The sequence below is a fragment of the Ustilago hordei genome (assembly GCF_900519145.1).
Source record: "Ustilago hordei strain Uho2 genome assembly, contig: UHO2_contig_05, whole genome shotgun sequence".
In the NCBI taxonomy this organism is placed as follows: domain Eukaryota; kingdom Fungi; phylum Basidiomycota; class Ustilaginomycetes; order Ustilaginales; family Ustilaginaceae; genus Ustilago; species Ustilago hordei.
In genome coordinates, this window is record NW_024545279.1 from 1,598,560 (window position 1) to 1,624,463 (window position 25,904).

Genomic DNA, 25,904 nt, shown 5'->3' on the forward strand with positions numbered 1-25,904 from the left:
AGAGGGGAGAAGGAAGGTGGATGGTGATCTATCCGTTGTGGATGATGGTAGTGGGAGCGAAAGGCTCAGTCGAGATTGGCATTCAGAATGCCTGCCAATGCGCCAATCGGAAATGCCGCCAAGGCTGACAAACCAACTCGGAGCAAGCGGTGCTGGGAGGATAACAAGGTTTGGTGGTGCAGTGAACAAGGTTGTGGAGACGTACAAAGGCGTGGGAGAGAAAGAGATAAAGTTTGAAATCGACCCCAAAAAACTCGAGCGAAAATGGTAATTGCAAGTCGAAATATGAATTCGGAAGTCACTCCGATCTCGTTAAGAAGAACTCTTTTGCCCGACTCAGCACATCGGTTTGGCCGACAAATGCTGAGTTGTGTCGTCCTGTACCTGTACCTGTACCTGTACCTGTACCTGTGTCGTCCTGTACCAGATTTGACCGGATCCACAGCCGAATGGTTGATACAACGCCAAGCACATGACAACACAGTGACATAGTGCCTGCTAGGATAGCCTCGGCTGTTCTGACACTCACAACTGTCAAGACTGTCAGGAATTATTTATGCTGCACGTGACTTTGGCTTCTTTTTTCAGTTCTAGCGGCTAGCGCGGCTCCATTCTCGAGGTTGGACCCTTGTGTCCTTGAACACGGGCCACATTGCCTCTGCTCTCGCTCTTTCATCATGCTTTTGCTGGCTGCCGAGGATATATACGGCTTCTAGTGCAGTTCAAAGGGCAAATACGCGCGCCGGTGATAACAAAGATCAGTCTGGCCATCGTGAGTACGGCAGGCCCGAGGATGCCTCTTATATAGCACGCAGGCTCAGCTTTCGACTCCCTCCTCTTCCCCACCATCGTCTCATCCTACCATCATCAACTAGGATCTTGGCACAACATGACCATCCCTGAGATACTCTCCATCAAATCACCTTCCGGTAAAACCCTCTGCCTCCCAACCGGACTCTTCATCAACAACCAATTTGTTCCCTCCACCACCGGCGAAACTCTCGAAACCATCAACCCTGCCACCGGTGCTTCTCTCGGTCACGTCTCAGCTGCTTCCCCGGCTGATGTCGATCTCGCCGTCTCCGCCGCCCGCACGGCATTCAACACCACCTGGGGTCGCAACTCTTCCCCGACTCAACGAGCCTCAATCCTCTTTAAACTCGCAGATCTTCTCGAGAAGCACGCTGAAGAACTATCCGAGATCGAATCTCTCGACAACGGCAAGCCGCGATGGATCGCTGAAACCATGGATATCGCCGACACCGCCGGTTGTTTTCGATACTACGGAGGTCTAGCGGATAAGATCGAAGGCAAAACCATCGAACAAAAGGAAGGAGAAAAGTTGGCCTTTACTCGATTGGAACCGTTGGGAGTTTGTGGACAGATCATTCCATGGAACTACCCTATTGGCATGTTGGGTTGGAAAGTGGCCCCTGCACTTGCTGCAGGCAACTCTATTGTCCTTAAACCTGCCGAGCAGACTCCCCTTTCCGCACTCCGAATCGCACAACTTGCTGTTGAAGCTGGTTTGCCAGCTGGTGTTTTCAACGTTGTCAACGGTCTCGGACCTGTAGTGGGAGATGCGATTACAGGTCATATGGACATTGACAAAGTCGCATTCACCGGTTCCACAGCTATCGGCAAGCGTGTCATGGAGCGTGCTGCTCGTTCCAACCTCAAGAAAGTCACTCTCGAACTCGGTGGGAAATCCCCCGTGGTCGTATTCGAAGATGCCGACATCGATCAAGCCGTCAACTGGTCTGCTCTCGGAATCCTCTTCAACCAAGGTCAAGACTGTACCGCTGGATCCCGTCTTTTCGTCCAAGAATCGATCTATGACAAGTTCCTCGCGAAACTAGTCGAAGCCTTCGGCAAACACGCCATTGGAGATCCATTCTGCAACCAAACCTTCCAAGGTCCCCAAATCACCGCTCGTCATCAACAGCGTATCCTCGACTATATCGAATCGGGTAAGTCCGAGGGCGCCAAAGTTGAGATCGGCGGTGCAGCTTGGACCGAAGGCGCTGGTCCATTCTCCAAAGGCTACTTTGTCCAACCGACAATCTTCTCGGGTTGTAAAAAGGGGATGAAGATTGTCGATCAAGAGATCTTTGGTCCCGTATTGGCAGTGGCCAAGTTTAAAGATGAGCAAGAGGCGCTCGAGTTGGCCAACGATACCAGCTACGGCTTGGGTGCCGGGGTGTTTAGTCAGAACGCAAGCAGATGTATGAGAGTGAGTGGTGCGATTCAGGCGGGGACTGTGTGGGTGAATAACTACGTGGTGGTCAGTAATGCGGTTCCGTTTGGTGGGTATAAGAGTAGTGGTATTGGAAGGGAGTTGGGAGTGGATGCGATCAAGGAGTATACCCAGGTGAAGAGTGTACATTGGAACTTTGGTGAGACGCTCGATTGGCCGCTTACGGGGTAGGCAAATTCTCTCCTCTTGTAGTTTCGTTCAGATGATGATGATTCAATGAATGAATTGATATCGTGGAGTATGGATCCTATTGCATAGTCGGTGAGCAAGGAGTCAAGGGTTACAGTCTGGACCAATCGATCATCCCCTCCTCTCCATATCGTTGTTTCAACCATTCGTTGGCTTTCTTAAAGTGTCCATTACCCAAAAATCCTCTGTGTGCCGAAAGTGGCGAAGGATGAGGAGACTTGAGTATGAGGACATTCGCATTCTTCTCTGTCACTCCTGCTTCCGCTAGTGTTTTTGCAGCTGGAGCACCCCAGATTAGGAACACTACTCCTTTGTTCTGCGTCCCTTGCCCTTCCCCTTGCCCTTCCCCTTGCCCTTCCCCTCCCTGCTCTTTCTTCTCTTTCTTTTTCTTTTTCTCCTCCCCACTGCTGCTGTTTGTTTTGTCCTGTAGAGTAGCAAACATACTCGCGATCTTGGACTCCTTCACCGCACGCCTATTCGCTTCCTTGGCAGCACCACTATCAGCGGCATCATCAGCAATCATCTTGAGCACTCTCTTGGTCAACACTTCCCATCCTTTCCCATGATGACTCCCCGCCTGACCAGCACTCACTGTCAAGCAAGCATTCAGCAAGAGCACTCCCTGTTTCGCCCATCCATCCAAACATCCATGATTCGGCGCCTTAAAACCGGGATACTCGGCTGCTAACTCTTTATATATATTCTTCAACGACGGAGGAGTAGGCACACCCTTGGCAACGCTGAACGAAAGTCCGCAAGCTTGGTTAGGGCCGTGGTAAGGGTCTTGTCCCACAACCACTACCCGGACGTGGGAAGGCGAGGGAACGAGACGAGACCAGTTGTAAATGAGATGACTGGGTGGGTACGTGGTTTTAGGGTTTTGGGTGGAGAGGAAGGATTTGAGGGTGGTGAAGTATGGTTTCGAGAATTCGGGCAGAAGGAGTGTGTACCATTTGGATGACATTGTGGTTCGTTCCAAGTGGACAGGGTCAGTGGAGGGGTCTGAGTGGGGTTGGTAGGAGGAGGGTTGGGAGCATGTAGAGCTGGGATTGGAGGGGAAGAGGGTGGATTGTTTTAGAATGGTTGTTGCTTTGGGAGCTAGAGAGGCGGGTGTTGCTGCGGAAGAGGATGCAGCGACAGATTCAGGTTGAGATGAGCCGAGGTTGGAAGCTGCCAACTCGACCTCTTCTGCTGCTGCGAGTAGGGCTTGGTCGTCGACCGAGTCCAACTCATCCTCCCGTTGGGCGACATCTTTCTTCTGTCGCTTTACAGCTCCGTCTTGTGCTGGATCGGGGATCTGCTTGGCGAGCGTGTTCGCATCTCGTTTGGCCATCGTTGATCCTTGTGTCCCTTCAGTCCTGGTCCAGGTTGGCGCAAGTTGTGCTCTGATCGAAAAGGTGCTGGTTGATTCCAAGGTTTTGCGACCTGGTGCGCACAGCAAGCGCACGATTCGGGAGATTTGGATTATGGTGGTTGGCAAAGAGTCTCGGCCCTTGCACTTCTTTATCCTTGCCGCCCTTGTCCTGATGATGGAGAGAAGAAAGAAAGAAAGAACTGCTGAAAATGACGATCCAACGAGGCGGTGAAGAATGACGCGGAGCTGATCTGATCGAAGATCAGATAGGGCCGATTTGCTTGAATTACTGATCCAATGGAAGATTAAGCCAAGTCAATCTAAGGAGAGATCGGGTGCAACACTGTCCCACTCATTGTCATGACAGATCATGAGATAGTAGTAATCCCACACTAGGCAAGTGCCACTCACATGTATATATACTTCACAGAGAGCACTAGGCTCTCACCATGTTCACTAGTCAATTGAGTATATTTGTTTCTGTCTATAAACTAGCAGTGACATTGTACTTAGACTATCCCCAATCACCAGTATCGGGACCCAAATGACTTCAACTTTCATCAGGTTATGAGCCCAAAAAGCTGATATACTATCATCACACTATCAGTAACATCAACAAGAGGTTTTGCCACTGATATGTCAGATCTGAACTATTTGAACTATGAAGACTTCATTGAAGCTGTACAGAATCTTCTGCCACAATTGCTGAAGATCCTCCAAAACCGGTTCAATCAGGAAATCACAAATGCTACCTATGGCACTCCTACCACCCCAAAAGACAGCCTACTACTGAGGTTTGCCATGGAAGAAGGTACCAGGGAGCAAATCATCTCACCTCTATCCATCCTGATCAAGTGTACCAGTAACCTCTATCAAGCAATGCACAGCCTTGGTCCATTCGCTAGTGTAATCGAACTTGGTAGAGGGATGTGAGCTAGAGTGATTCTCTTCCTAGCCAATGAAGGTTGGGATGCCAATCATATACTTGACCTCAAAATCGAAGGTGCAGTCAAGGTCATCCAAAATGCCAAGTGATTTGATCACCCAGTTAAGAGTGAAGCACCAATGTTAGCTAGAGGTGACACTCCCACTCTAGGCTTAGATGTGATCAACCATCACCTCGCTGGCCATGAAGCTATGCCGGGACCTACACCAGAGCTCAGCGCACTCACGAACCATCACCTCAAGGTACTTACAGGCCTCAATGACAGAATGAAGTGGGATGAAAGAGACCTTCTCGACCCAAGGGCAGTCTCCATGCACGTTTGGCAATGCAAAATATTCACCTTGCTGTCAGTTGTTCCTTTCGCACAAAACGTTCTCAACTGAAAAGTGGTGACCTTTGAAGATGCTGATTCTATGCTTAGCTCAATCATCATGCATAGCTTTTCAAACAAGTTGCACACAGAGTATTTTGCTGAGCATGGTGATCAACCAATACTGATTGCCATAAATCTATTTGAATGGGTGCTAAACAAGTGTAAGGCATACTCCACCACTAAGGAGTACGAGCTCCGCAGGATCACCTATGGGTTATGCTGGGACCAGAATGGAAGTCATGCCTATGATTTCCTAACCAAATGGGAGGTGTCATGGGCCTGAATGCTCAAGAAGCAGGAGGGTCACTGGTTCATATGGAAGGAGCACAGGTATCAGAGATCTAGTCAATACCAGTAGAGAGCATGGTCGTAGTGCAGTCTCCATGGAGACCATGGACTCCTACAGACTCACATGCAAAGAAGGACCAGGTCCATATGCAAGGAGGGCCAGGCACAGCCACGAAGAGGACCAAGCTCAAGGAGCAGGCACAGCCATGAAGAGGACCGAGCTCAAAGAAGCATACAGATGGTTACCACTCAGGGGCTCGAGATACAAGAGTCGAAGGAACTGTCACCAGTCAAAGGAGAAGGAGCAGTGTATAGGAAACCGGCAAGCAGGTCCTGAGGAGGAGGAGCAGTGTCGAAGGAGTCGACACAGCTCAGGAGGCATAGGGGTGCCAAGCAAGCAGGGTAGCAAGGAGGAGGAGCAGTGTCAAAGGAGTCAACACAGTTCAAGAGGCACAGGGGTGCCAAGCAAGCAGGATAGCAAGGAGGAGGAGCAGTGCTAGAGGGGCCCCTGTACAGTACTCGATGAAGAAGGTACTCTCTGGAGAGAGAGCAGGAGCAGCGTCACTGGCGATGCTGTGAAGAGGTATATAACCATACTTCTCATCATCAAAGGTCGAGTGGATCCTCATCCACTCTACACACATCATAACTAGTTATCACTTCAGCATAAGTATATATTAGTTTCAGTCAGCATAGTAGCAATCTATCAAGGTTGCTCCTCATTGTAGTGCATGTGTTGTATCACCACTACCTGATGTCCAAAGGTGGTTCATAGCAAACCAGCAGTCCAGATATAGATAGAACCAAAGGCAGTAGTCCACTGCAGTCTGGGGATCACTTCAAGCATCAAGTCAACACACTGGACACTCATGTTGACACCACCAACCTTATCACCAACACCATCAACCTCATTACCATCAACACTCACCAACCTTATCACTGACACCATCAACCTCATCATCATCAACACTCACACCAGACCTTGGTGTCATCATAACCTATGTATTGATATTGATCATGCCAAGCTACCCCTGAATGGAGTGTCCACAGAGGTCAGCCGAAACCTATGACAGTATATACAATGAACACCACCTGCTGTCATTGCGCAACTTGATAGTCGCCAAGTGATGTAGCTCATCGAGACTGATACCAAGACAATAGCTGTTGCACAGTTTGATAGTCACTGAGTATCTCAACAGACCGACCTGGGTTTCAGGCGCGAGACCCCTGACACGTTCCTCCCCTACACACACCTGTCATTGTTGGGGATCACGATCTCCCTCGATCTTACACCTGGCTCCCTCCCAATCCCACAATGAATGAGACAGATTTGGATGATGTCGTCCCTTCTTCACTAGAGCCATACTCTTGTCAATGACACTTGGCGACTCATATGGAACCGGAAACCCCGAGCTTTGATCATGAGTGGGACTGCATGATGACAGCCATCGAAGAGGCCAGGGAGATCATAATCAATCTCAATGCCATTGCCACTGATCTGAGAGCAGACCTGGATGCGACAATGTCCAAAGGGGGGAACCATTTGCTGGACCTCATGAGCACTCTGAATAGCGAGCCCCTGCTCGAGACCCCTCGCAGTGATGCCACAGCAGAAATATATGATGACATCTCCATACTTGAGACACCCCACACAGAGTCGCCTGGCCCTGTCAACTACATGGCCTTCACCATGGCATGCTCTGACAAACAGGCACCCACCATCAGCAATCACCACTTAGATCATATAGCATTCGCAACCACTGTGATGGCTGGTGCTGCTCTCATTGCAAGCAGACAGCAGATGTGCAGTGCCAATGGCATCCTGCTAGAGCCACTCTCCCTCAATGAGGCCAAGACTTGTGATGACTGGTACAAATGGCAGGAAGCCATGGTCAGTGAGATGAACAGCATGTGCAAGATGAATGTCTTCGAACTGGTCGATGTTCCAAAGAATGGCAAACTAATTGGCATTCGATGGGTTTACAAACTCAAGCTCGATGCACAACAATGAGTGACAAGGTACAAAGTGCAACTTGTTGCACAAGGATATGCTCAACATCAGGGTCTGGACTACGATCAGACATTCAGTCTGGTCATCCATCTGCAAACAGTCAGGATACTACTTGCCATTGCATGATGATATGGATTACATGCAATACAACTCGATGTAAGCACTGCATTTCTGAATGGAAAGATTGATAAAGATGTACATGTCCAGATACCTCCAATGTTTGAAGCAAAGGAGACTGAAGGGAAATGCTATAAGAAAGGCCCTCTATGGTCTCAAGCAAGCCAGATGACTGTGGCATGCAGTGCTGGATGAACAACTACAAGCATTTGGTTTCAGATGATGTAGAGCAGAACCATGTGTATATACATGTGGCTCAAAGGATGCAATGATACTCCTCACTGTATATGTCAATGATCTGCTCATCATTGGAGCAACTCTTTCATGAGTACAATCTGTATGCCAACAACTCTCAAGCATGTTCAGCATCACTGATCAAGGAAATGTGTCTCACATTATCGGGCTGAATGTAAGATACAACCAAGGAGCTCACACACTCTTCATTGATCAAAGTGGGTACATTGAGGGTATCATAGTGAAGTTTGGAATGGACCAGGCTTGGGCAGCCTCGACACTGGTGACAGAGAATATCAACTCCCTCAAACCACGAGATGGGAGCATAGCAAGTGTGGAAGAGATATGCCACTATGCATCACTTGTAGGATCACTGCTGTGGATAGCTCAGGGCACAAGGCCAGACATCACATTTGCAGTTGGCAGATGTGCACAGTTCATAGCAAACCCATCCAGAGAACACCTTGTGGCTGCCAAGTGCATATTAAGGTATTTGAAAGGGATGACAGGAATTGGCCTCTCAACAAGGACATCAGGCAGTGAACCATTACTCTCAGGATGGGCAGACAGTGATTGGGCTGGATCATGAGAATGTAGGAGGTCGATGACTGGTTATGTTTTCACAATTAACAGTTTCACATGCAGCTGGGCCTCGTGACTTCAACAGATGGTGGCAAACAGTTCAGTAGAAGCCAAATATGTAGCATTGGTGACAGCAGCCAGAGAACTATTATGGGCCTTAATGCTCTTGCAAGAACTGGATCAACCAGTGTTGAAGACAACAGGGATACATGTCAGCACCAGAACATCAAATATCTATTCCCATGATGGAGAGCTGACCTTCAATCAAGATGTACCAGTCCTACACAGCAACTCATCAGGTGCTTGGGTTATAGCAAATGATCCTCAACACTTCAAGAGAACAAAGCATATTGACATAGCTCATTTCTTTCTATGCAACAAAATCGTGAGCAAACGACTTGTGATTGCTCCTGTTCAGAGTTGCAAAAATCTGGCTGACATCCTGACAAAGCCACTTGCTGCACAAACACTCTCACACATCCAACAACTACTTGGATTGAACATTTCATTGGAGTATGTTGGATCAAGAGGGGTGTCAGGGGTCTCGCGCCTGAAACCCAGGTCGGTCTGTCGAGATACTCGGTGACTATTAAACTGTGTGACAGCTATTGTCTCGGTATCGGTGACTATCAAGTTGTGCAGTGACAGCAGGTGGCGTTCGTTGTATATACTATCGTAGGTTTCGGCTGACCTCTGTGGACACTCCGTTCAGGGGTAGCTCGGCACGATCAATATCAATGTTATGATGACACCAAGGTCTGGTGTGGGTGTTGATGATGATGAGGTTGATGGTGTTGGTGATGAGATTGGTGATGTCGATGATAATGAGGTTGATGGTGTTGGTGATAAGGTTGGTGGCGTCGATGATAATGAGGTTGATGGTGTTGGTGATAAGGTTGGTGGCGTCAACACGAGTGTCCAGTGTGTTGACTTGATGCTTGAAGTGATCCCCGGACCGCAGTGGACTACTGCCTTCGGTTCTATCTATATCCGGACCGCTAACCTGCTATGGGCGCCTTCGGACGTCAGGTAGTGGTGATACAACACACGCACTACGATGAGGAGCAACCTTGATAGATTGCTGCTATGCTGACTGAAACTAATGTATACTTATGCTGAAGTGATAACTAGTTATGGTGAGTAGAGTGGATGAGGATCCACTCGACCTATTGATGAGAAAGCATGGTTATATACCTCTTCTCAGCATCGCCAGCGATGCTGCTCCTGCTCTCTCTCCAGAGAGTACCTTCTTCATCGAGTACTGCTCAGGGGCCTCTCCTGCTTGGCACCCCTGTGCCTCTTGAGCTGTGTCGACTCCTTCGACACTGCTCCTCCTCCTCATGACCTGGTGTCGACTCCTTCGACACTGCTCCTCCTCCTTTGATCAGTGACAGTTCCTTTGGCTCTTGTCTCTCGAGCCCCTGAGTGGTAACCATCTGCATGCTCCCTGAGCTTGGTCCTCTTCGTGGCTGTGCCTGCTCCTTGAGCTTGGTCCTCCTCGTGGCTGTGCCTGCTCCTTGAGCTTGGTCCTCCTCGTGGCTGTGCTTGGCCCTCCTTTGCATGTGAGTCCATAGGAGTCCATGGTCTCCATGGAGACTGCACTACGACCATGCTCTCTACTGGTGTCGACTAGGTCTTCGATACCTGTGCTCCTTCCATATGAACCCATGACCCTCCTGCTTCTTGAGCATCCAGGCCCATGACAAGGGGGTGCTGAAAATGACGATCCAATGAGGTGGTGAAGAATGATGCAGAGCTGATCTGATCGAAGATCAGATAGGGCCAATTCACTTGAATTACTGATCCAATGGAAGATTAAGCCAAGTCAATCTAAGGAGAGATCGGGTGCAACACTGTCCCACTCATTGTCATGACAGATCATGAGATAGTAGTAATCCCACACTAGGCAAGTGCCACTCACATGTATATATACTTCATGGAGAGCACTAGGCTCTCACCATGTTCACTAGTCAATTGAGTATATTTGTTTCTGTCTATAAACTAGCAGTGACATCATACTTAGACTATCCCCGATCACCAGTATCGGGACCCAAACGACTTCAACTTTCATCAAGAACAAGTCACTGAGGGTTGGTTTGATGGTGCAAACCTCCACCAAAGACTCAGCCTTAACATCGCAAACATTTCGATGCGGAGAAGAAAGAGACGCGCATTTTTTATGTGAACCGCGTTATTTTACGCGTTACTTTACGCGCTACCATCAACAGGTACTTGTCGCCCTTTTATCGCCCTTGACAACGCGTGAAAATTGATGGAAAAGGAGGCCGAGAAATTGAAAAAAAGAAAAAAAAAAGGGAAAAAAAGGAGGGAATGTTAAATTTCCCAACTCAAGTAGTAGTATGTGTTGGTCACGTGCCCCTTGGCTCACCATTGAGAAAAGCGCATCTATCCATTCGCACGATAAAGTCTGGGCCCGATTTCAGAGACCAACACTCGACCTCCGCCTTGCCTTTTCCCCGTTCACCATCACTTGCTTGTTCCTGTGCGTATCGCCAAAATCGGTAGAGTCAATCGGATCGGGCAAAGTGTTGGTTGCGTGTGGTGTGTGTATGTGGAGGCTCAGTTTTGATCGACAATATACCGCCACTATCACTGCCAGCACCGATTGCGCTCCTACCCTCCCTTCCACCAACTGCATCGCGCAATTTGATTCCAATGCTTCCTCCTACACTCAACCCCGATTCCTCTCCTGCCTCTCCCGTCGTGTCCACTCTGCCACATGACGCGCCGTCTTTGCCGAGCCTGCCAGGCTTGCCCGCATCACCACAAAAGAAGCTCCTTTATGATACACTCAAGAAGCCATTCGATGATCAGGATTTCAGCGTCATATTTTGGCTTCAGGCGCTCAAAGCAGCAGCCCTGCCCAATACTGATCGCCAGATACGTCTATATACACTCAAGTGCTTTCTCGATCACGCATACTTTGATCGGCTCATCAATGAGCTCAAATCCATAGCCGATCGGCTTCCGGAAAAGTTTGTCCATAGCTTCTTGCACGTTTCCGGCTCCGGAGCTGATCCCTCTGCAAGTCTCAGAAAAAGATTCGACGCCGAAACTCTCTTGACACGTATCGAGAAATCCGCCTTCTTTCAACCTACCTTCGACCCTGTTGACCGCCTTGCACTTGTCTTGCAGCATGCTTTCGTCCCAGGTGCACCCTAGTCGTCCTCTGCTGCGACATCACGTGTTCATAAGTGGTCTCACACCTGAAGGCTTACCATTGCTGAAGCAGCTCCAGGGCCCCGCCGCTAAGCAGGTGAGCTTGCTATTTGGCGATGCAGATTCGCTTGACACACTCGAGTTTGACGAGATGCATGCCAACTACGTCTGCCGCTTGCCATCGGAAAAGCATCACAGAACTTGGGATGAAGCACAGATGTGCATGGAAAGCAGACTGGTGTTCTTTTCGTCATCTTCGTTGACGTGATTGATTTTGACACTGATCGGGTTGGAGCTGGACCAGTCAATAGCTTCTGCACTGTCATCTCATTGCTGGTGAATGATGGACGAGAAAGGAGATTGAAAGCAAATAAGATTGTGCTGTATGCATGTCGCCACCAACGCTCAGCCATTCGCTGTCAACTCATCTTGAGAAAACACATATCAGCCAAAAGGAATGGTAGTTGGTTGAAGTCTTCCAACGTCATCGCTGTTGAGGAACACGGTCAGGTCAAGATAGCGAGCGGTCAAATCGTTGTATTTCGTGAGAACTAAGTACAAAGTACAGTAATGTCAAGAGTATATATGCTTCTTCGGTCAGTATGTGACAGTAAGGTGCCACGTATGACTACATGCTTGTTGAATGAGATAGGGGTCGTTGGTGGGTGGTGTCGGACGTTGGTTAGAGTTGACGGATGGCGACGCTGAGCGAGGTTTTCGGAAATGTCGGGAAATGACTAAGCAGTCATGCGTTTTTACTATCGCTACTCCGATTCAGGCCCAGGCAATCAAAACAAAACAAATTACTAAAACAAGACTGTGATGGTGCAGATGACAGCGACCGACCGATGGCGATGCTACAACCCGTCGTTCCCCCTTCCCACCTTCCCACCTTCCCACCTTCCCACCTTCCCCCTTCGTTGGGCAAACATGACAATCACAACATCAACTAGCGTCCCTTCGACAGCTTCATACCTGATCTTTTTCAGTAGTGGCAGCCCACCTTGGTGTCCAGACTGTGTAGATGCCCAACCAGCCATCGACAAGGTTTTTGGCGGCCAAGGTGTGGATGGACATATGGTACTCGTTGGCGAGAAAGCCGAGTAAGTCGCACGCCCACAAATCGCATAAATCGAGTTAAACTCGAGGGAATAACGTACTGATGATCAAGTGTCGCGGGCGATGTAGGTGGATGACACGAGACAACAAGTTCAGAAAGGAGTACGGAATCAAGTGCATCCCTACCATTACTAAGGTGGTTGATGTAAGTTACCACCCGCACAGAACACGAGATTGACAAGATGCGACTGACGAGTAACCTTTGCTGGAGTTTCTGGCATTGCAGGGCAAAGAAGTTGCAAGGTTAGAAGATGCCGAATGCAAACATGTCAACACAGTCTCTGCTTTTGTCAAGGCTTAATCACGCCTCAAGCTCTCTACAGTTAACACTATCGAACAGATACTACATTATGAAATGACCAGCTTGAAACGACGCAACAAGGATATATATATATACAACCACAACTGCTTACTATGAGCAAGGGTACCTTGTACTCCTCCCTGGTGCGGTGCTCACTTGAAGAACCCACCAAATCCACCAGGCTTACCGCCATTATGGCCATGAGAACCATAAGGATTGCCAGCGTATCCACCTTGATGGCCGTGCTTGTTCTTATCGAGCTTCTCAAACACGGTCTTACCAACCTGCGCTAAGATGGCTCCGGATGCCATTGATGAGAAGCCACCCATGTGTCCACCGGTCATCTTGTTTCCTGCCCAACCGGCGGCGGCACCAGCAGCCATGGTGCCGATACCGCGCTCGCCGTCAATGGGGTTTCCGTTTGCGTCGTACTGCACAGGACCCTGCTGACCGAGGTGCTGCTGACCTTGGTGCTGCTGGTGGGGAGTGTAAGAGGAGGATGAGGGAGAACCGTACGACGATTGAGAGCCATAGTTGTTGTGGTCCGGTGCGCTCGAGTATGAGGGATGGGAAGCGTTAGGAGGAGGGCCGTAGTTGGAGTTGGAGTCTGGTGCGCCGCCGTACAAAGACTGTGGGGTCTGATAGGTTCCGCTACCAGGATATGAGGATTGTGGACCGCCAGGATAGGATGACTGGTATCCACCTGATGAAGAGGAGGAAGAGAGGGGGTCGCCAGGATACGAAGACTGTTGGCCAACGGGGTATGATGATTGAGGGCCGCCAGGGTAGGACGACTGGGGTCCACCGGGGTAGGACGACTGATTTGAGCCTGGTCCGCCTGGATAGTATGACATGTTTGCAATCGTGTTGACGAGTGTTGAGGGGAGATGTGGTATGAGTAGAGGGAGGAGAAAAGGTGTTGGCAAGGCAAGGTGGCAAGGTGGCAAGGCAAGGGAGGTGGCTGTGCACGACGCGGCAAGACGCCACCGAGCTGTCATACCACAAAAGGCAGTGCAGCGCACGGACAGTGTTTCCGGCCGAGAGAAGCGCACGAAAGGAGGCCTCCTTTTCGTTGGAATGTTTTCCTTTTAGATATAACATCCCAGGCGAGAACGCTGATTGGCTGTGTAGAGTTGATTTCCTGTCACTGTCTGTCTGTGCATACGATGAAAGCTCGCATACAACCATGCCAGTCCTTTCATAAGGCGTCGCAAACACATGCATATACAGAAGACTCGATAGCTCAGTTGGTTAGAGCGTAGCACTGTTACACTCAATGTTGTCTGGCGGGAGGTTGTGTAGGATGCGACGGCAGCTGTCAGCCAGCTAATGCGCATGTCCGTGTTTCGACCCGAAACCGAATTCAGGCTGTTAGAGCTCTACTTTGTTCTGCGTCGCCAACGTCACTCGCTTCCCACTTGGCGTTATCTGCCAGTCGACGTTGCTTCATACGTTGCTGCCACAGTGGCCCGGCTATAAGAAGCTCATACTACAGACAATGACTACCGCCAGGACCGAGGACAATAGTATCAAGCACAAGACCTACTTGACTCTTGATGAATAGCACAATGTCAAAGCGCACCTATCGTGGCAACCACGTCACTGGCGGGTTCTTCGAGTCGATCCCGACTTGCGTCCAGCGAAGGCCCACATTGTTGCTTTCTTTCTCTCTCTCTCTCTCTCTCTATCGCAAGATGTATCTGCACTTTGACGCACCAAGGCGTGTCTTGAACTTTCGTTTCATTTGGCGGGTTTGGTTTGGTTTGCAACCAACAACTCTCACTCCTGATTCTGATGTCGAGCCAAGTGTGTGGCGTTGCATATCCAGGGGCTGTCCTTCGGACACTGCTTGCAATAAGCAGCGAATATGCCACTCGAGATCCACCGGTCACTTGACCTAACCATTTGTGGCAACCTTTGCCAGTTGTCTCACGGTAACCATCTTTTGGTGCCCTCAACGCCGAAACTTGATCGCCGCTACCAACTGAGCATCCCTCTTGCTATCAGGCTCTGGGCTTCCACGATCGAACGAGTCAGCGATTTGGCAGCGGCTGGTCCACTTGTCCTTACTCTTCCGTTGCTGTGCAGCTTGGATCGCTCTGAACACTAGTTCCAGACCCAGCCGCTCCCCCCGACATCCTCGACATCCATCACTAATCCTCTTCGGCAGGACTGATGAGGCCTTTTGCCTTGCTGCGGCGCTTTTCTACGATTAATCAGCATTCACCAGTCACATTCTCTTCTCTCTCTGATATCACGCCTGCAACTCAGCCTCGACGATGAACGGCAACGTAATCATCTCGTCGCTACACATGCTCGCCGCGATCATCCTACTGATCGATGCCGCGTTCCTCTTCTTCGTCCATCCTCTCGGCATTAGCACTTCCACCATCACCTTTGTCCTTGCTGGCTTCGGCAGCACACTCCTCATACAAGAGCTATCGACATTTGCTTCTAAACAGACACGATACTCGCTCCGAATATTAAGCACCTACCTCTCACGCGGTGTCTTCTTCTTGCTCACAGCAGCTGTCATCTTTGATGGGCTATCTAATGCGCCATGCCATGTTCAACTCGCTTCAACACCCTACCCAAGCTCGCCGGCAAAGTTCAACATCTCGCCTGGAGCAACCTCACGCGATCTCACAACGAGCAACCAACATGCCACGTACACCAAGGCGACTGCGCACAGTGCTCCGCCTGTCTTTGGGGCCGCTTTCTATCTCGCAGGTGGGCTAGCTCCTAGATGTGTCAAGGTCGACAGCGTGCCAGGTCAGCCAGAGGGTAGTGTAGCCTGGCTCAACGTGGGTACAAATCGCACAGCGAGGTGCTTGGTGGCAACTGCTTTTGCCCTCACCATGGTCCTTTCGGCCTCCTACTTGCTCCTAGCCATCCTGCATCGGTCAGGCAACGTCAAGCCAACTCGCAGTATGGAGTGCGAGCCGCGTAAAGCGCAAATCGTTCAACACAACTCAAATCTGGTAATGCACCAACCGGACAAGAAAGGCGATCCCAACTCCTCGACCTGTTTTGTTGATCTCTATCCCGTCGATCGACATGATAAGTGTCGCAATCATCGCTCAGTGAGCCCAGACATTGGCACAGCCTCCGCTATCTCCCGCCCTTCTACTCGCCGTCAACGCAGCACCAGCACAACTCAGCTATCCCAAATCGCCGTCGACGCACGACAAGGCACAGCAAGCACCACGGACGGGATCTATCGCATCCAGCCTATCGATACCTCCCGTGTGGCTAATCAGGCCGGTTCAGGCACAGTCGTTGGGACGGATAGGTCCGAAATCGCACCATTGCCGCCGCTCGAAACTCAGTGCACGGGAAGATACGGCTACGGTGGAGGCTACGATAGAACCGTAGATTTTGCTTCCGGTTGTATTATGCATTACCCTCTCTTCTCGAAGAAGAAGCGCGATGTGGTGCCGCGGTTGGATGTGTATCCTACTTTGGCCCCTCCTGACTTTTCCAAGAGCTCGATCGAGAGTCCTGCTGGATTGAGCCCCAGGATAGTGGGCAAGGCTCGACTCAGCGCTTCCTCCAAGGTTACTACTCGCGATACGCCGAAGAAGCCGCAGGAGGAGCTGTCCGCCACCGATGTTGAAGCAATCGACGCTTCTGATCAGGCAGACACTGCACACTCGAACAATTCCTCTACCACTACCACCACCGCAGCAACAGCACTCGTCACAGGCATGCTGCTCTCGCCCCTAGCCTCGACGTTGACCAAACCGGCCACCACCACCAAGACTAGACGCCCTTCAAAGCACCGCCATTTCACCCCATCATGCGCAAATAACCGCCTTGGAACAGCGGATTCCTCGCTTTCAATCCCATCCACTTTCAGCGCACACTCACGACCCAGCACTGGAAACTCTACCAGATCGACCAACTCAACCGGTCTCATCCGACGCACACGTGGACTTCTTGCAGCGCTGGAGTTGCATCTTGGCGGCGGCGGCGGATCTAGAGGGTTGAGTGCGGTAAGTTTCGGGAGTGGGAGAGGTTCATTTGATTCGAATAGGACCTGTAGTGCTGGTACTTTTGGCGATGGGGTTGATGAAGCTGATTCGCCGTTAGCTACTGCCAGGCCGGGGGTTGCGTTTACTCCGCGAGCCCCTGCTGAGCAAAGAGGTGGGGATACATGAATCACATTCGTTAAACTCAAGCAAAGCTCAAGATCGCAATGCCAAAACAATCAACTGTCATGCTGTGTGTGGGGGGTTTGAGGCAAGTGGGCAAGATAACTTGGTGCATAGTTTTTGCGAAAGAGCTGCTGACTCTGACGTGAGCCAAATTCAGCAAGCTTGTTACAATGTTACATGCGCAAGCTATATGCATGTTGTAATGGTGTAACTAAGTGGATTGCAGGAAGGAAGGAGGAGATCTAAGGAGAGGCTAGTTTAAGTACTAGCTTCCCTACAGAGCAAAGATAGCTATCGAACTTTGTGTGCGACGTGTATCGCGCGAGAAGATGCTGATTGTACGTTCTCGTGCGGCTAGTATTAATCGCACGAGAGAGTACCCAGACGTGACAATCTGACAGTCAAAAGTGGACTAACCCTAACCATCTCTCTTCACCATCCCCCTTTCACTCACACCTTGACCACCCATAGACACTGCGCAAGACAGGATGGCAAACGAAATAGATCATAGCTCGGAGCTATACCCACCAATCAGCTCGCCGCTGAACACCACCACCACTGCCATCAAGAATGCATCCTCCACCCCACCTCAACCGAAAGCGAAAGCTTCGGGATCAACGCCAATGAGCATGCCTTCAATCCTTGGTAATGGTGGTGTTGCAAGCTGGTCATCATCCGCTTCCTCTTCTCACCCAACTACCTCTCGCGTTAAAGTGCGCTCCAGCGGCAGGTCGAAAGAATTAGGCCGACGAAAACAACGGAGAAGCGAAAACGCACGTCTGCTCTCCAACCCTCACGCGGTTGGACCTACACTAAAGGATTACCGGCTGCATAGCAACCCAATTTGTCCCAGCTTCTCTTCCTTACCCTCGAACTTAGGGAAAGGTGTTCCCGTACCAGCACATAGTGGAGCAAAGCATTCGGAGCCGAGTTACGAGGCCGAATCGGCAATAGCAGGACACTTTGGTAAATCTCTTCGTGATGCACACCAAATCCTCAAAAGGTTGGAAGCGGGCAATGTAAACGATGGCATGGTTAGGGATGGCAAAGCTGGAGGCTTGGAGAGGTTTATTTGGTTGGTTGATAGAGAGATTCGGACTTGGGCTCAGGCTGAGATTCATCTCTACCCCTCATCTAGCTCTGCTGAGCGAAAGGTGGGAAGGGTGTTGTTGGATTCTGATTTCAACTTCACCAGCACACCCTTGCAACATGACTCCACTGCAGCAGATGGACATGTCAAGCACTTTGGCGTCAATAGCATCGATGGCATTCACGACCTTGAGGAGAAGAAACATGTAGATTTAAACAGCATCAAACAGGGAGAAGCAGGCCAACTAATAGAGTTCCAACGAACTGCAAATGCCCTAGTATGGCTTGTACACGATCCTTTCCTCCGCCTCGTAGTTCATTGCTTGGCTAGAGTGTCGCGTTGTCCTTCTTTTAGTAAAGACGATCCTAGTCGAGCAGGTTTACGTTTCACCTGGATTCTCAACCGTAAGCCTATGGCCAGAGGGTCTAGGAGGGATCGTCGAGTTTCTGTTTCGAGTTCGGCCATCTCTGCCCCTACTGCAACACTTGGCCTGAACGGAGCCAGAAGACCAAGCGAAGCAAGAGTAGCAGCAGGAGGGCTAGGAATCGAAACCCCACCAACAACAGACTTTGACTCGGCAACCGAAAGCGAAAGCGGCGTTGAGAGCGAGAGTGAAGTTGACAGGCAAGAAGCAGCGCCAGCGGAAGAGGAAGAGGAAGAGGAAACGGATCAAAAAGAGGCGCAAGTTTTAACAAGAGTACCAAGGTGGCCTATCGATCCTCATCGAGAGCGAGATACCGAGGAAGAGCATGACGAGGCGAATAGGGCGAAGCGGAGAACGACAAAGTTGAAACAAGTGCACACGCACAACCAGCAGGAAGGCGAGCACGATCCAGATGCCACACTCACCGCCAACGACGTTATTGCAGAGGAGGATAAAGATGAGGTTGAATCATATACATCTGCATAGCAAGAGGCTCTTTGGCTCTCAACTCAAGCTGCTTGCGACCATGATCGTATCTGTGCACCACTCTCAGAGACGCAGAGGATCGGATTTCGATGACTTTGTTACTGCTGCCGCCGTACTACATGGAGTGAGGGGGGTGACTACTTCTTCTTGGCAGTCTTCAACCGAATCGTCTCTTGATTAACAAAGATCCCTTTGCCCTTGTACGGTTCGGGTTTCCTCCAACTTTTAATCTGACTAGCAAAAAGCCCCAACTGCTCTTTATCGGCACCCTTTAGTACGATTCTATTGGGTTGAGGGATCTGCACTTGGATCCCCCATGGTACTGGCAAAAGAACGGGATGACTGTATCCCAATCTAATATGCAATCTTACATTGCCCGCCTTCTCTGCCTCGGCCCTGAGCTTTTCTTCCCTTTCGATCTCGGCCCTTTTGGCCTCTTCGGACAAAAAGAAGCTCTTGGCCCCACTTAGGGCAACATCTAACTTGGACCGCCTTGGAAGCGGGTCAGCTTCAAGACTGACCCTATAACCGACTCCAACGAGCAGGAGAGAGAGAGTATGCCCCTCTGTTACGCCGTGTAGAGCGTTGGACAGGAGCGATCGAGTGAGGCCCCAAGTGCCACGTTGTTTATTTTGGGAACTGTCTTTAACGGAGAGAGAGATGACTGAGTCGGATTGAGAGAGTTGGATGCAGGAATGGAGGGGCACGACGACTGAGCCTTTAGGACCGGTGACGAGGATCGAACGGGCATGGCGAAGTGATGGCGGCAGAGGACGGGATGGGTTTGGGTGTGGGGGAAAAGGGAGGATGGAGACCGAGGTTGAGGCGGGGAGGTCCAGTGGGGCTGATCCTACGTGGGAATGGCGGACGATGGTGAGGCGGCTGGTCGATGCGATCCGTGGTGTTGCGACTGCAGCGGTGCGGGAGGAAGAGAGGAGCAGTCCTCCGACCTGACGCGCTAGAGATGATGTCGATGCTGAGACGGAGACCATGGTGCGCATGTAGACCTTAATTGAGCGCGAACACGGCCAGTGCATGGATGGTGTAGGTGGATGAGATGATGGTCAAGAGCAACGACGATCGTGACAAAGACATATATGCCTTTGTTTTTCTCAACCGCCTCATCACCCGATGCCCTCATCGGTCTTCCCCACCCCGATTCTGAGAGGGAGTCTTTTCCTATTCTTTGTATGTTAGACCATCTTGTTTCCTACATCGTGTCGCCTGATGAAAAAGCCGGATCCGCTGTCACGTGAACATTTTTACAGTTTTACAGTTCTTCTTGTGTGCTCACGTGATTTTGCTCTTCGCGGCTTGGAAACTCTGAGATTAAATCCAAGGCAGTGGCTGCTGAGCGAGCAAGCAAGCGCGGCTGAGTTGGTCGTCGCCATCTCGATCCTCACCTCCCTTACCACCACCCTTTCTTCACCAATCACCCCATAAGAATTCGTCAAGGTTGGTATCCATACAGCCCCTTCACAGACGGCATAAGAGAGAAGAGGACAGCATTTGCATCATCGACATCTATCAGCAATACAGCCGCATAATGTGCCGACATTGAAGAAGAGATGTTCAGCATGAAACGACAGCGCAGTAGCCGCAAATACCAATTGCTGGTCGACGACGACATCCACCTTGCTCCCGTAACGCAGCAGCCAGTCAGTCTGAACGGCTTTCAATGGCAGATCCGATTGATAACGCGGAAGAAAAGGTTTTGGATGGATCAATGTTGGGATGCGGATGTCGACATCTCTGTCGGCGGTCGTACGATGTTGTGACGCTGTACAGACAGAGCTGCGGCGAGAGCTAGGGAGATGCTCTCGACCCGTTCGGCCTTAGGGCAGGCCAAGGCATTTGGAGATGGAGCATGGGAAGTAGCGAAAGACGAGAATTGCAACACCTTGAGAGTTGGACACAACCGGCATCTCAGGTCATAAATGCATTGCAGCTATATCCCGATGCAAGATGGAAGTCTGTGCGCATCCTCTTGGACACTGGCAGAGACTAGATCGTCGAACGAAGATTGGATCCAGCATCGAAGGCCCATTGTTTCAGTTGTAGCGCCATTCGACCCAACAATGCCTACATCCATACTGATTGATCAGCGTCGTGATCTTCTGTCGCTTGGATCGTCGGAAGGTCGTCGACAGTCTCTTCCGGAAGTCACGTCTCGCCGTCTCGCCGTCTCGCCGTCTCGTTGTTCTCGTCGAGCTCTAGCCTACATGGCCTCGCCTCGCCCTGCTCCTGCCTGGAAGCCCCACAACCTGCGACACATGATCCACCACCGCACCTTCCGAGTTCAACTTTGTTCCTTTTCTCTCTCTCTTATCCCTCTCTCTGTTTTCGTACTGACGCTCTTTCTGCCCTGCGTTGCTATTGGATTTTAGATGGCCGAGCGTGTAACTCTGCGCAAGCGCAACCCTTACAACACCAAATCGGCTCGTCGCCAGATCATCAAGACTCCCGGTGGACATCTTCGGTACCTTCACGTCACCAAGCGTGGAAGCGTGCCCAAATGCGGTGATTGCCATTCGGACCTTTCTGGTATCAAGGCTCACCGTCCTCGTGAATTTGGAACGATCTCGAAGCGTCAGAAGACGGTCAGCCGTGCTTACGGTGGTTCGCGTTGCTCCGGATGTGTCAGGACCCGCATTATCAGGGCCTTTTTGGTCGAAGAGGCAAAGATCGTCAAGCACGTCCTCAAGAGCCAGGCTAAGGCCAAGTGATTTCTCTGGATCAGCGGAAATGCTTTTGCTTTCGGGGTTTTGGTTGCACTCTTTTGCATACTCTTTACGCACATTGACACCTATACGCTTCCATAGGCACCCATAGGCACCCATAGGCACATATACACATGAGCTGATCCAGCTGGATTGCTATCTCTCTCTCACACACACACACACCCAAAATGTTGCAATGCGATCTGATGAATCGATCCCAACCAGTCGCTGTTCGCAATACACACTTGTCGTCTTGTACCATTCCTCTTTTCCTTCTGCCATCCTAGCGGCCTTGCAGTACGAGACGTGAGATACGCACCATTCCAAGCTCCACTCGAGGATGGTGTTGAAAAATAGAATAGCAATCCAACATGGTGACACGGGCCGATCAGATCGGAGATCAGGCAGAGCCGATCAGGTTAGATGAAAGATCTGATCAGAGATCGAGCTGGGACGACCTCACCAGAGATCGGGTGCAACGCAGTCCCACTCGTTGTCATGGTAGGTCATTAAGTAGGAGTGCTCCCACATTAGGCTAGTGCCGCTCACAATGTATATATATCTCACAGAGAGCGCTAGGCTCTCGCCACATTCCCTTAGGTCAATTGAGTATATGTTTCTGCTGTAACAAAGTAGTGACATCGTACTTAGACCCTCCCCGATCACCAGTATCGGGACCCGAAACGGCTTCAGTTTCTAACAGATGGGAGTCGATCGGTGTTTCTTGTTCCCCGATGAGCCCGATGAGCCCGATGAGCCCGATGGGGTAAGGGGGGTGGGGATTTCGTGGCAAATATTCTGCCAAGGCGGCAAATTCCGGGAAGTGGATTGAAATCAAGCAATCCCGAGTCGGGGGTGGGGGTCATGTGACTAATTGGAATGTGTTGGATTGTGCAAGGCGAGGTTTGGATCTTGCGAGACTGTAAGAAAGGCGGAAAGCAGGTTTGAATGAAAGAGGGCAAATTGAGATGCGAGTTGAGCGATTGTGGCCTTGTGTGGAATCCGTGTCGTTCCGTTGGCATGCCAAGTCGGGAAAGTTACGGGTTGCTATGGTCTTGCAGACAATTGCCGTTGGGTAGAATGCAGGGTGCAGTCGACTGGCTCGGTTAAGGTCGGACAGGCGCCAATTAACGCTCCGCCATTCGTAAGGCTTCTCTTGAAGCCAAGGCGCAAGTAGAATCGTCCGTGCTTACCCAACTCAGGCCGTCTTTCATGCCAATGAAACGCAGTTGGCCGTGTGCTACCGGGTTCGTTTGAAGCGTTTGCGAGTATATCATGCCTACTTCCTAGCTCCTTCCTCGACGTCCGCCTCCCAACACTTACACTCCATTTCACCAGACCACTACTACCGAACACCAAAGCTATACATCATCACCATGGTCGGCATAGGCACGTCGCCGCTGCTTCCCATACGGAGCACCATACTGCTGTCCACCCAGACACTCTCCCCTTTCGCTCCCTCTCAACGTGCCTTCTCCACCACGCTCTTGAACGCACTCAGTTCGGCTTCCCAGCCTGCACGCAAGCCTGTCCAAGCAAAAGACCGCCCCACCCCCGGAACCAAACATCCAGATGGCAGCTACCTCCTCTTCCACCCCATCTACTCCGAACAGGAGCTGGACAACGTCAAAGTCGTCCATCGCGAGTCGAAAACCTTTGGAGACAAGGTTGCACGAGCCATGTGCACCGCAGCCCGAACCGTCTTCGACCTGGCAACAAGATATCCTGATCACCGAGGGGTCAAATTCCCACCACTCAAGAAGCAAGATGTCGAGAAGCGGGTCGGGTTGCCATCAAACCTCGCCAAGCAGGTGGACAGGTTTAAGGAGCAGCAAGCCAACCCTTCCACCACTGAGAGCGCTGTGGTCAACACCACTAAAGCCGACATCAACCAGCTTTCCAAGATCGAGGATAGGGACGAGGAGGGAATGACTCTCGCCGAGATGCGAGCCAAGCGGCTTTGCTTTGGCCCGGACGCGTGGCTCAACAGGATCATCTTCTTGGAAACCATCGCTGGTGTGCCAGGAATGGTAGCGGCAACCTGTAGACATCTCCAATCGCTCCGCTTGATGAAGCGAGACAAAGGATGGATCCACACTTTGCTCCAAGATGCCGAGAACGAACGGATGCATCTCTTGACTTTCATGCATCTCGCCAAGCCAGGAACCATCGCTCGAGCATTCGCGCTGCTCGCCCAGGGCGTCTTCTACAACCTCTTCTTCATCTTCTACCTCTTCTCGCCCCGTATCGCACACCGATTTGTTGGAGTACTGGAAGAGGAAGCCGTCCTGACGTACAGCTGCATCTTGGAAGATATCAAGCAAGGTCGGTTGCCTGAATGGGAGAACGTCCCAGCACCCGAGATCGCAAAACACTACTGGCAGCTAGGAGACCAGGCATTGCTCGTCGATGTAATCAGGGCAGTCAGGGCCGACGAGGCAACGCACAGGTGCATCAACCACACGCTCGCATCCCTCGACTACAAGGAGGACCCCAACCCATTCGCAAGCCGCGAACTCGATGCTGAGGTACGAGGCGAGAGATACGGTTTGGAGAGGCAAGAGGCATTGCAGTGGGCCAAAGGAGAACAAAGCAAGGATAGAAGCGAGAGTGCCGAAAAGACTGCCTAAGCTAGCTTTCACTTGGCAAAAAATAAGTATCAACTGTGCATATCAGCAACCTGTCCTATCAAGGAATAGGATCACATTCTATCCATCCAACTATCCTCGTCATGTTTGGAGGCCATGATTTGCAGGCGGTGAAGACGCATGCAGTGAGTTGGTGTCGTCATTGGGTGAGTTGATAGTTGGACAAGGTTGATTGCAGATCGCAAGATCCGCCCGCCTGTTGGGATTGGCATCATCGTCAGACTCAGATATGCACTCGGTCCCTTGGTGGACGCTTGGTTCGACCACCGCTTCCGGCTTCATGTTCGGCTTGCTATTTGCCGGTCCCAACCTTGTTTCCGAGCTTGATTCTTGTCAAAATTTGCCTTCGCAAAGATTGAGTCTCTAGGTTTAGAACATTCGGAACCAAGGTTCATATTCTCCGTGATGAGGTCGTGACACGTCCCGGGGCGGGGGGGAGAAGTTGAAGCAACGTCTCTGAAAATGCTATTCCGCCGGACTGGATGTGGGCGTTATGCCGCCACAGTTCAAGGATGAAACAAGATGCCGCGAAATCGTCGCCTAGTCCCTGCCACCTGCTGGTATCTCCGCCTTTACCCTCGTCCTTATCATTGACACCGACCAGGATATACTCGTCCGACGGAACGCTGCTTGTCCAGAGATGCTTCGACAGAGCCGTCAAGGTAGAAAGCTTATCTTTTCTGCTTTTGTCCTACGCTTTGACTCTGGAGTGACACAGACAAGCATACGCTCATCTTGCCCCTTCTTCTACCTTGCTGCGCAGCTCGATGGCTGTCAAAGTAGTGATCACGTCCAATCCCGCTCCTCTGGAAGCTGGAGGACAAAGCTGTGTGCAGTGGGCCGTGGCTAGGGGTGTTGCGAGAGGACATAAGATCCTCGAGGAGGGATCAGTAGGCAAACCTTGTGTCTCGTTCAGCTACATTGCTGAACTCTGATGCTGTCGAGCTAGGCTTAAGAAGGCAGAGATAGAGCTTGCCTGCGCTGCCGGTCATGATGACGCAAAAAGTGCCGAATCAAAAGTCGCTCGCGAGAAGGCAGAGGTGGAATGTGTCTGGTGTTGCACGCACGAGGTCAAGAATAGTACTGGAGGCTGTCACTGTCGCTATCGCTGCTAGGTTGTGTCGAGGATGGATGGCTGCCGTTACCTGATGACGAGCAGAGGATTCGATGCGTAGAAGGCTGCTGGTGCTGCATGTAGCGCGCCCCTAAAAGACAAGCTTCGACCTCCTTATCCTCCCATCACTTTCCTGAGTTCCTCACTTGTTCACAACGCACACACCCACTCGCTCCAAACGCTCGTTTGCACCGTTCATTCTCTTACATACCCAAAACTCCTTCTCTTTCTGCAAGGCAATCCAGCTGCAAACAGTCTCTTGGCTCGAAATCTGCGTACAATCGACGCAATCTGTAAGCCTCCTCTGCAGCTCT

At 50.9% G+C, this 25,904-nt stretch overlaps 10 protein-coding genes across 10 annotated transcripts; 7 read left to right on the forward strand and 3 right to left on the reverse strand.

Annotated features, from left to right (window-relative positions):
- Window positions 1–889: 889 nt before the first annotated feature.
- On the forward strand, window positions 890–2,428 carry UHO2_03441 (putative aldehyde dehydrogenase; the record flags this gene model as incomplete). Its single annotated transcript, XM_041558356.1, has 1 exon — window positions 890–2,428. One exon carries the CDS (start codon window positions 890–892, stop codon window positions 2,426–2,428), a length of 1,539 nt encoding a protein of 512 aa, XP_041414290.1.
- A 109-nt stretch (window positions 2,429–2,537) lies between these two features.
- On the reverse strand, window positions 2,538–3,779 carry UHO2_03442 (uncharacterized protein; the record flags this gene model as incomplete). The annotated part of the gene is made up of 1 exon (XM_041558357.1): window positions 2,538–3,779. The coding sequence occupies one exon, from the start codon at window positions 3,777–3,779 to the stop codon at window positions 2,538–2,540; it is 1,242 nt and encodes a 413-aa protein (XP_041414291.1).
- A 3,150-nt stretch (window positions 3,780–6,929) lies between these two features.
- UHO2_03443 (uncharacterized protein) lies at window positions 6,930–7,418 on the forward strand (the record flags this gene model as incomplete). Its single annotated transcript, XM_041558358.1, has 1 exon — window positions 6,930–7,418. One exon carries the CDS (start codon window positions 6,930–6,932, stop codon window positions 7,416–7,418), a length of 489 nt encoding a protein of 162 aa, XP_041414292.1.
- Window positions 7,419–12,461: 5,043 nt separating this feature from the next.
- On the forward strand, window positions 12,462–12,951 carry UHO2_03444 (uncharacterized protein; the record flags this gene model as incomplete). Its single annotated transcript, XM_041558359.1, has 3 exons — window positions 12,462–12,634; window positions 12,720–12,795; window positions 12,877–12,951. 3 exons carry the CDS (start codon window positions 12,462–12,464, stop codon window positions 12,949–12,951), a joined length of 324 nt encoding a protein of 107 aa, XP_041414293.1.
- A 152-nt stretch (window positions 12,952–13,103) lies between these two features.
- On the reverse strand, window positions 13,104–13,805 carry UHO2_03445 (uncharacterized protein; the record flags this gene model as incomplete). The annotated part of the gene is made up of 1 exon (XM_041558360.1): window positions 13,104–13,805. The coding sequence occupies one exon, from the start codon at window positions 13,803–13,805 to the stop codon at window positions 13,104–13,106; it is 702 nt and encodes a 233-aa protein (XP_041414294.1).
- A 1,425-nt stretch (window positions 13,806–15,230) lies between these two features.
- UHO2_03446 (uncharacterized protein) lies at window positions 15,231–17,111 on the forward strand (the record flags this gene model as incomplete). Its single annotated transcript, XM_041558361.1, has 1 exon — window positions 15,231–17,111. One exon carries the CDS (start codon window positions 15,231–15,233, stop codon window positions 17,109–17,111), a length of 1,881 nt encoding a protein of 626 aa, XP_041414295.1.
- Window positions 17,112–17,596: 485 nt separating this feature from the next.
- UHO2_03447 (uncharacterized protein) lies at window positions 17,597–19,108 on the forward strand (the record flags this gene model as incomplete). The annotated part of the gene is made up of 1 exon (XM_041558362.1): window positions 17,597–19,108. The coding sequence occupies one exon, from the start codon at window positions 17,597–17,599 to the stop codon at window positions 19,106–19,108; it is 1,512 nt and encodes a 503-aa protein (XP_041414296.1).
- A 137-nt stretch (window positions 19,109–19,245) lies between these two features.
- UHO2_03448 (uncharacterized protein) lies at window positions 19,246–20,100 on the reverse strand (the record flags this gene model as incomplete). Its single annotated transcript, XM_041558363.1, has 1 exon — window positions 19,246–20,100. The coding sequence occupies one exon, from the start codon at window positions 20,098–20,100 to the stop codon at window positions 19,246–19,248; it is 855 nt and encodes a 284-aa protein (XP_041414297.1).
- A 1,395-nt stretch (window positions 20,101–21,495) lies between these two features.
- On the forward strand, window positions 21,496–21,834 carry UHO2_03449 (putative RPL34B - ribosomal protein L34.e; the record flags this gene model as incomplete). The annotated part of the gene is made up of 1 exon (XM_041558364.1): window positions 21,496–21,834. One exon carries the CDS (start codon window positions 21,496–21,498, stop codon window positions 21,832–21,834), a length of 339 nt encoding a protein of 112 aa, XP_041414298.1.
- A 1,370-nt stretch (window positions 21,835–23,204) lies between these two features.
- Window positions 23,205–24,458, forward strand: UHO2_03450 (uncharacterized protein; the record flags this gene model as incomplete). The annotated part of the gene is made up of 1 exon (XM_041558365.1): window positions 23,205–24,458. One exon carries the CDS (start codon window positions 23,205–23,207, stop codon window positions 24,456–24,458), a length of 1,254 nt encoding a protein of 417 aa, XP_041414299.1.
- Between the last annotated feature and the right edge of the window lie 1,446 nt (window positions 24,459–25,904).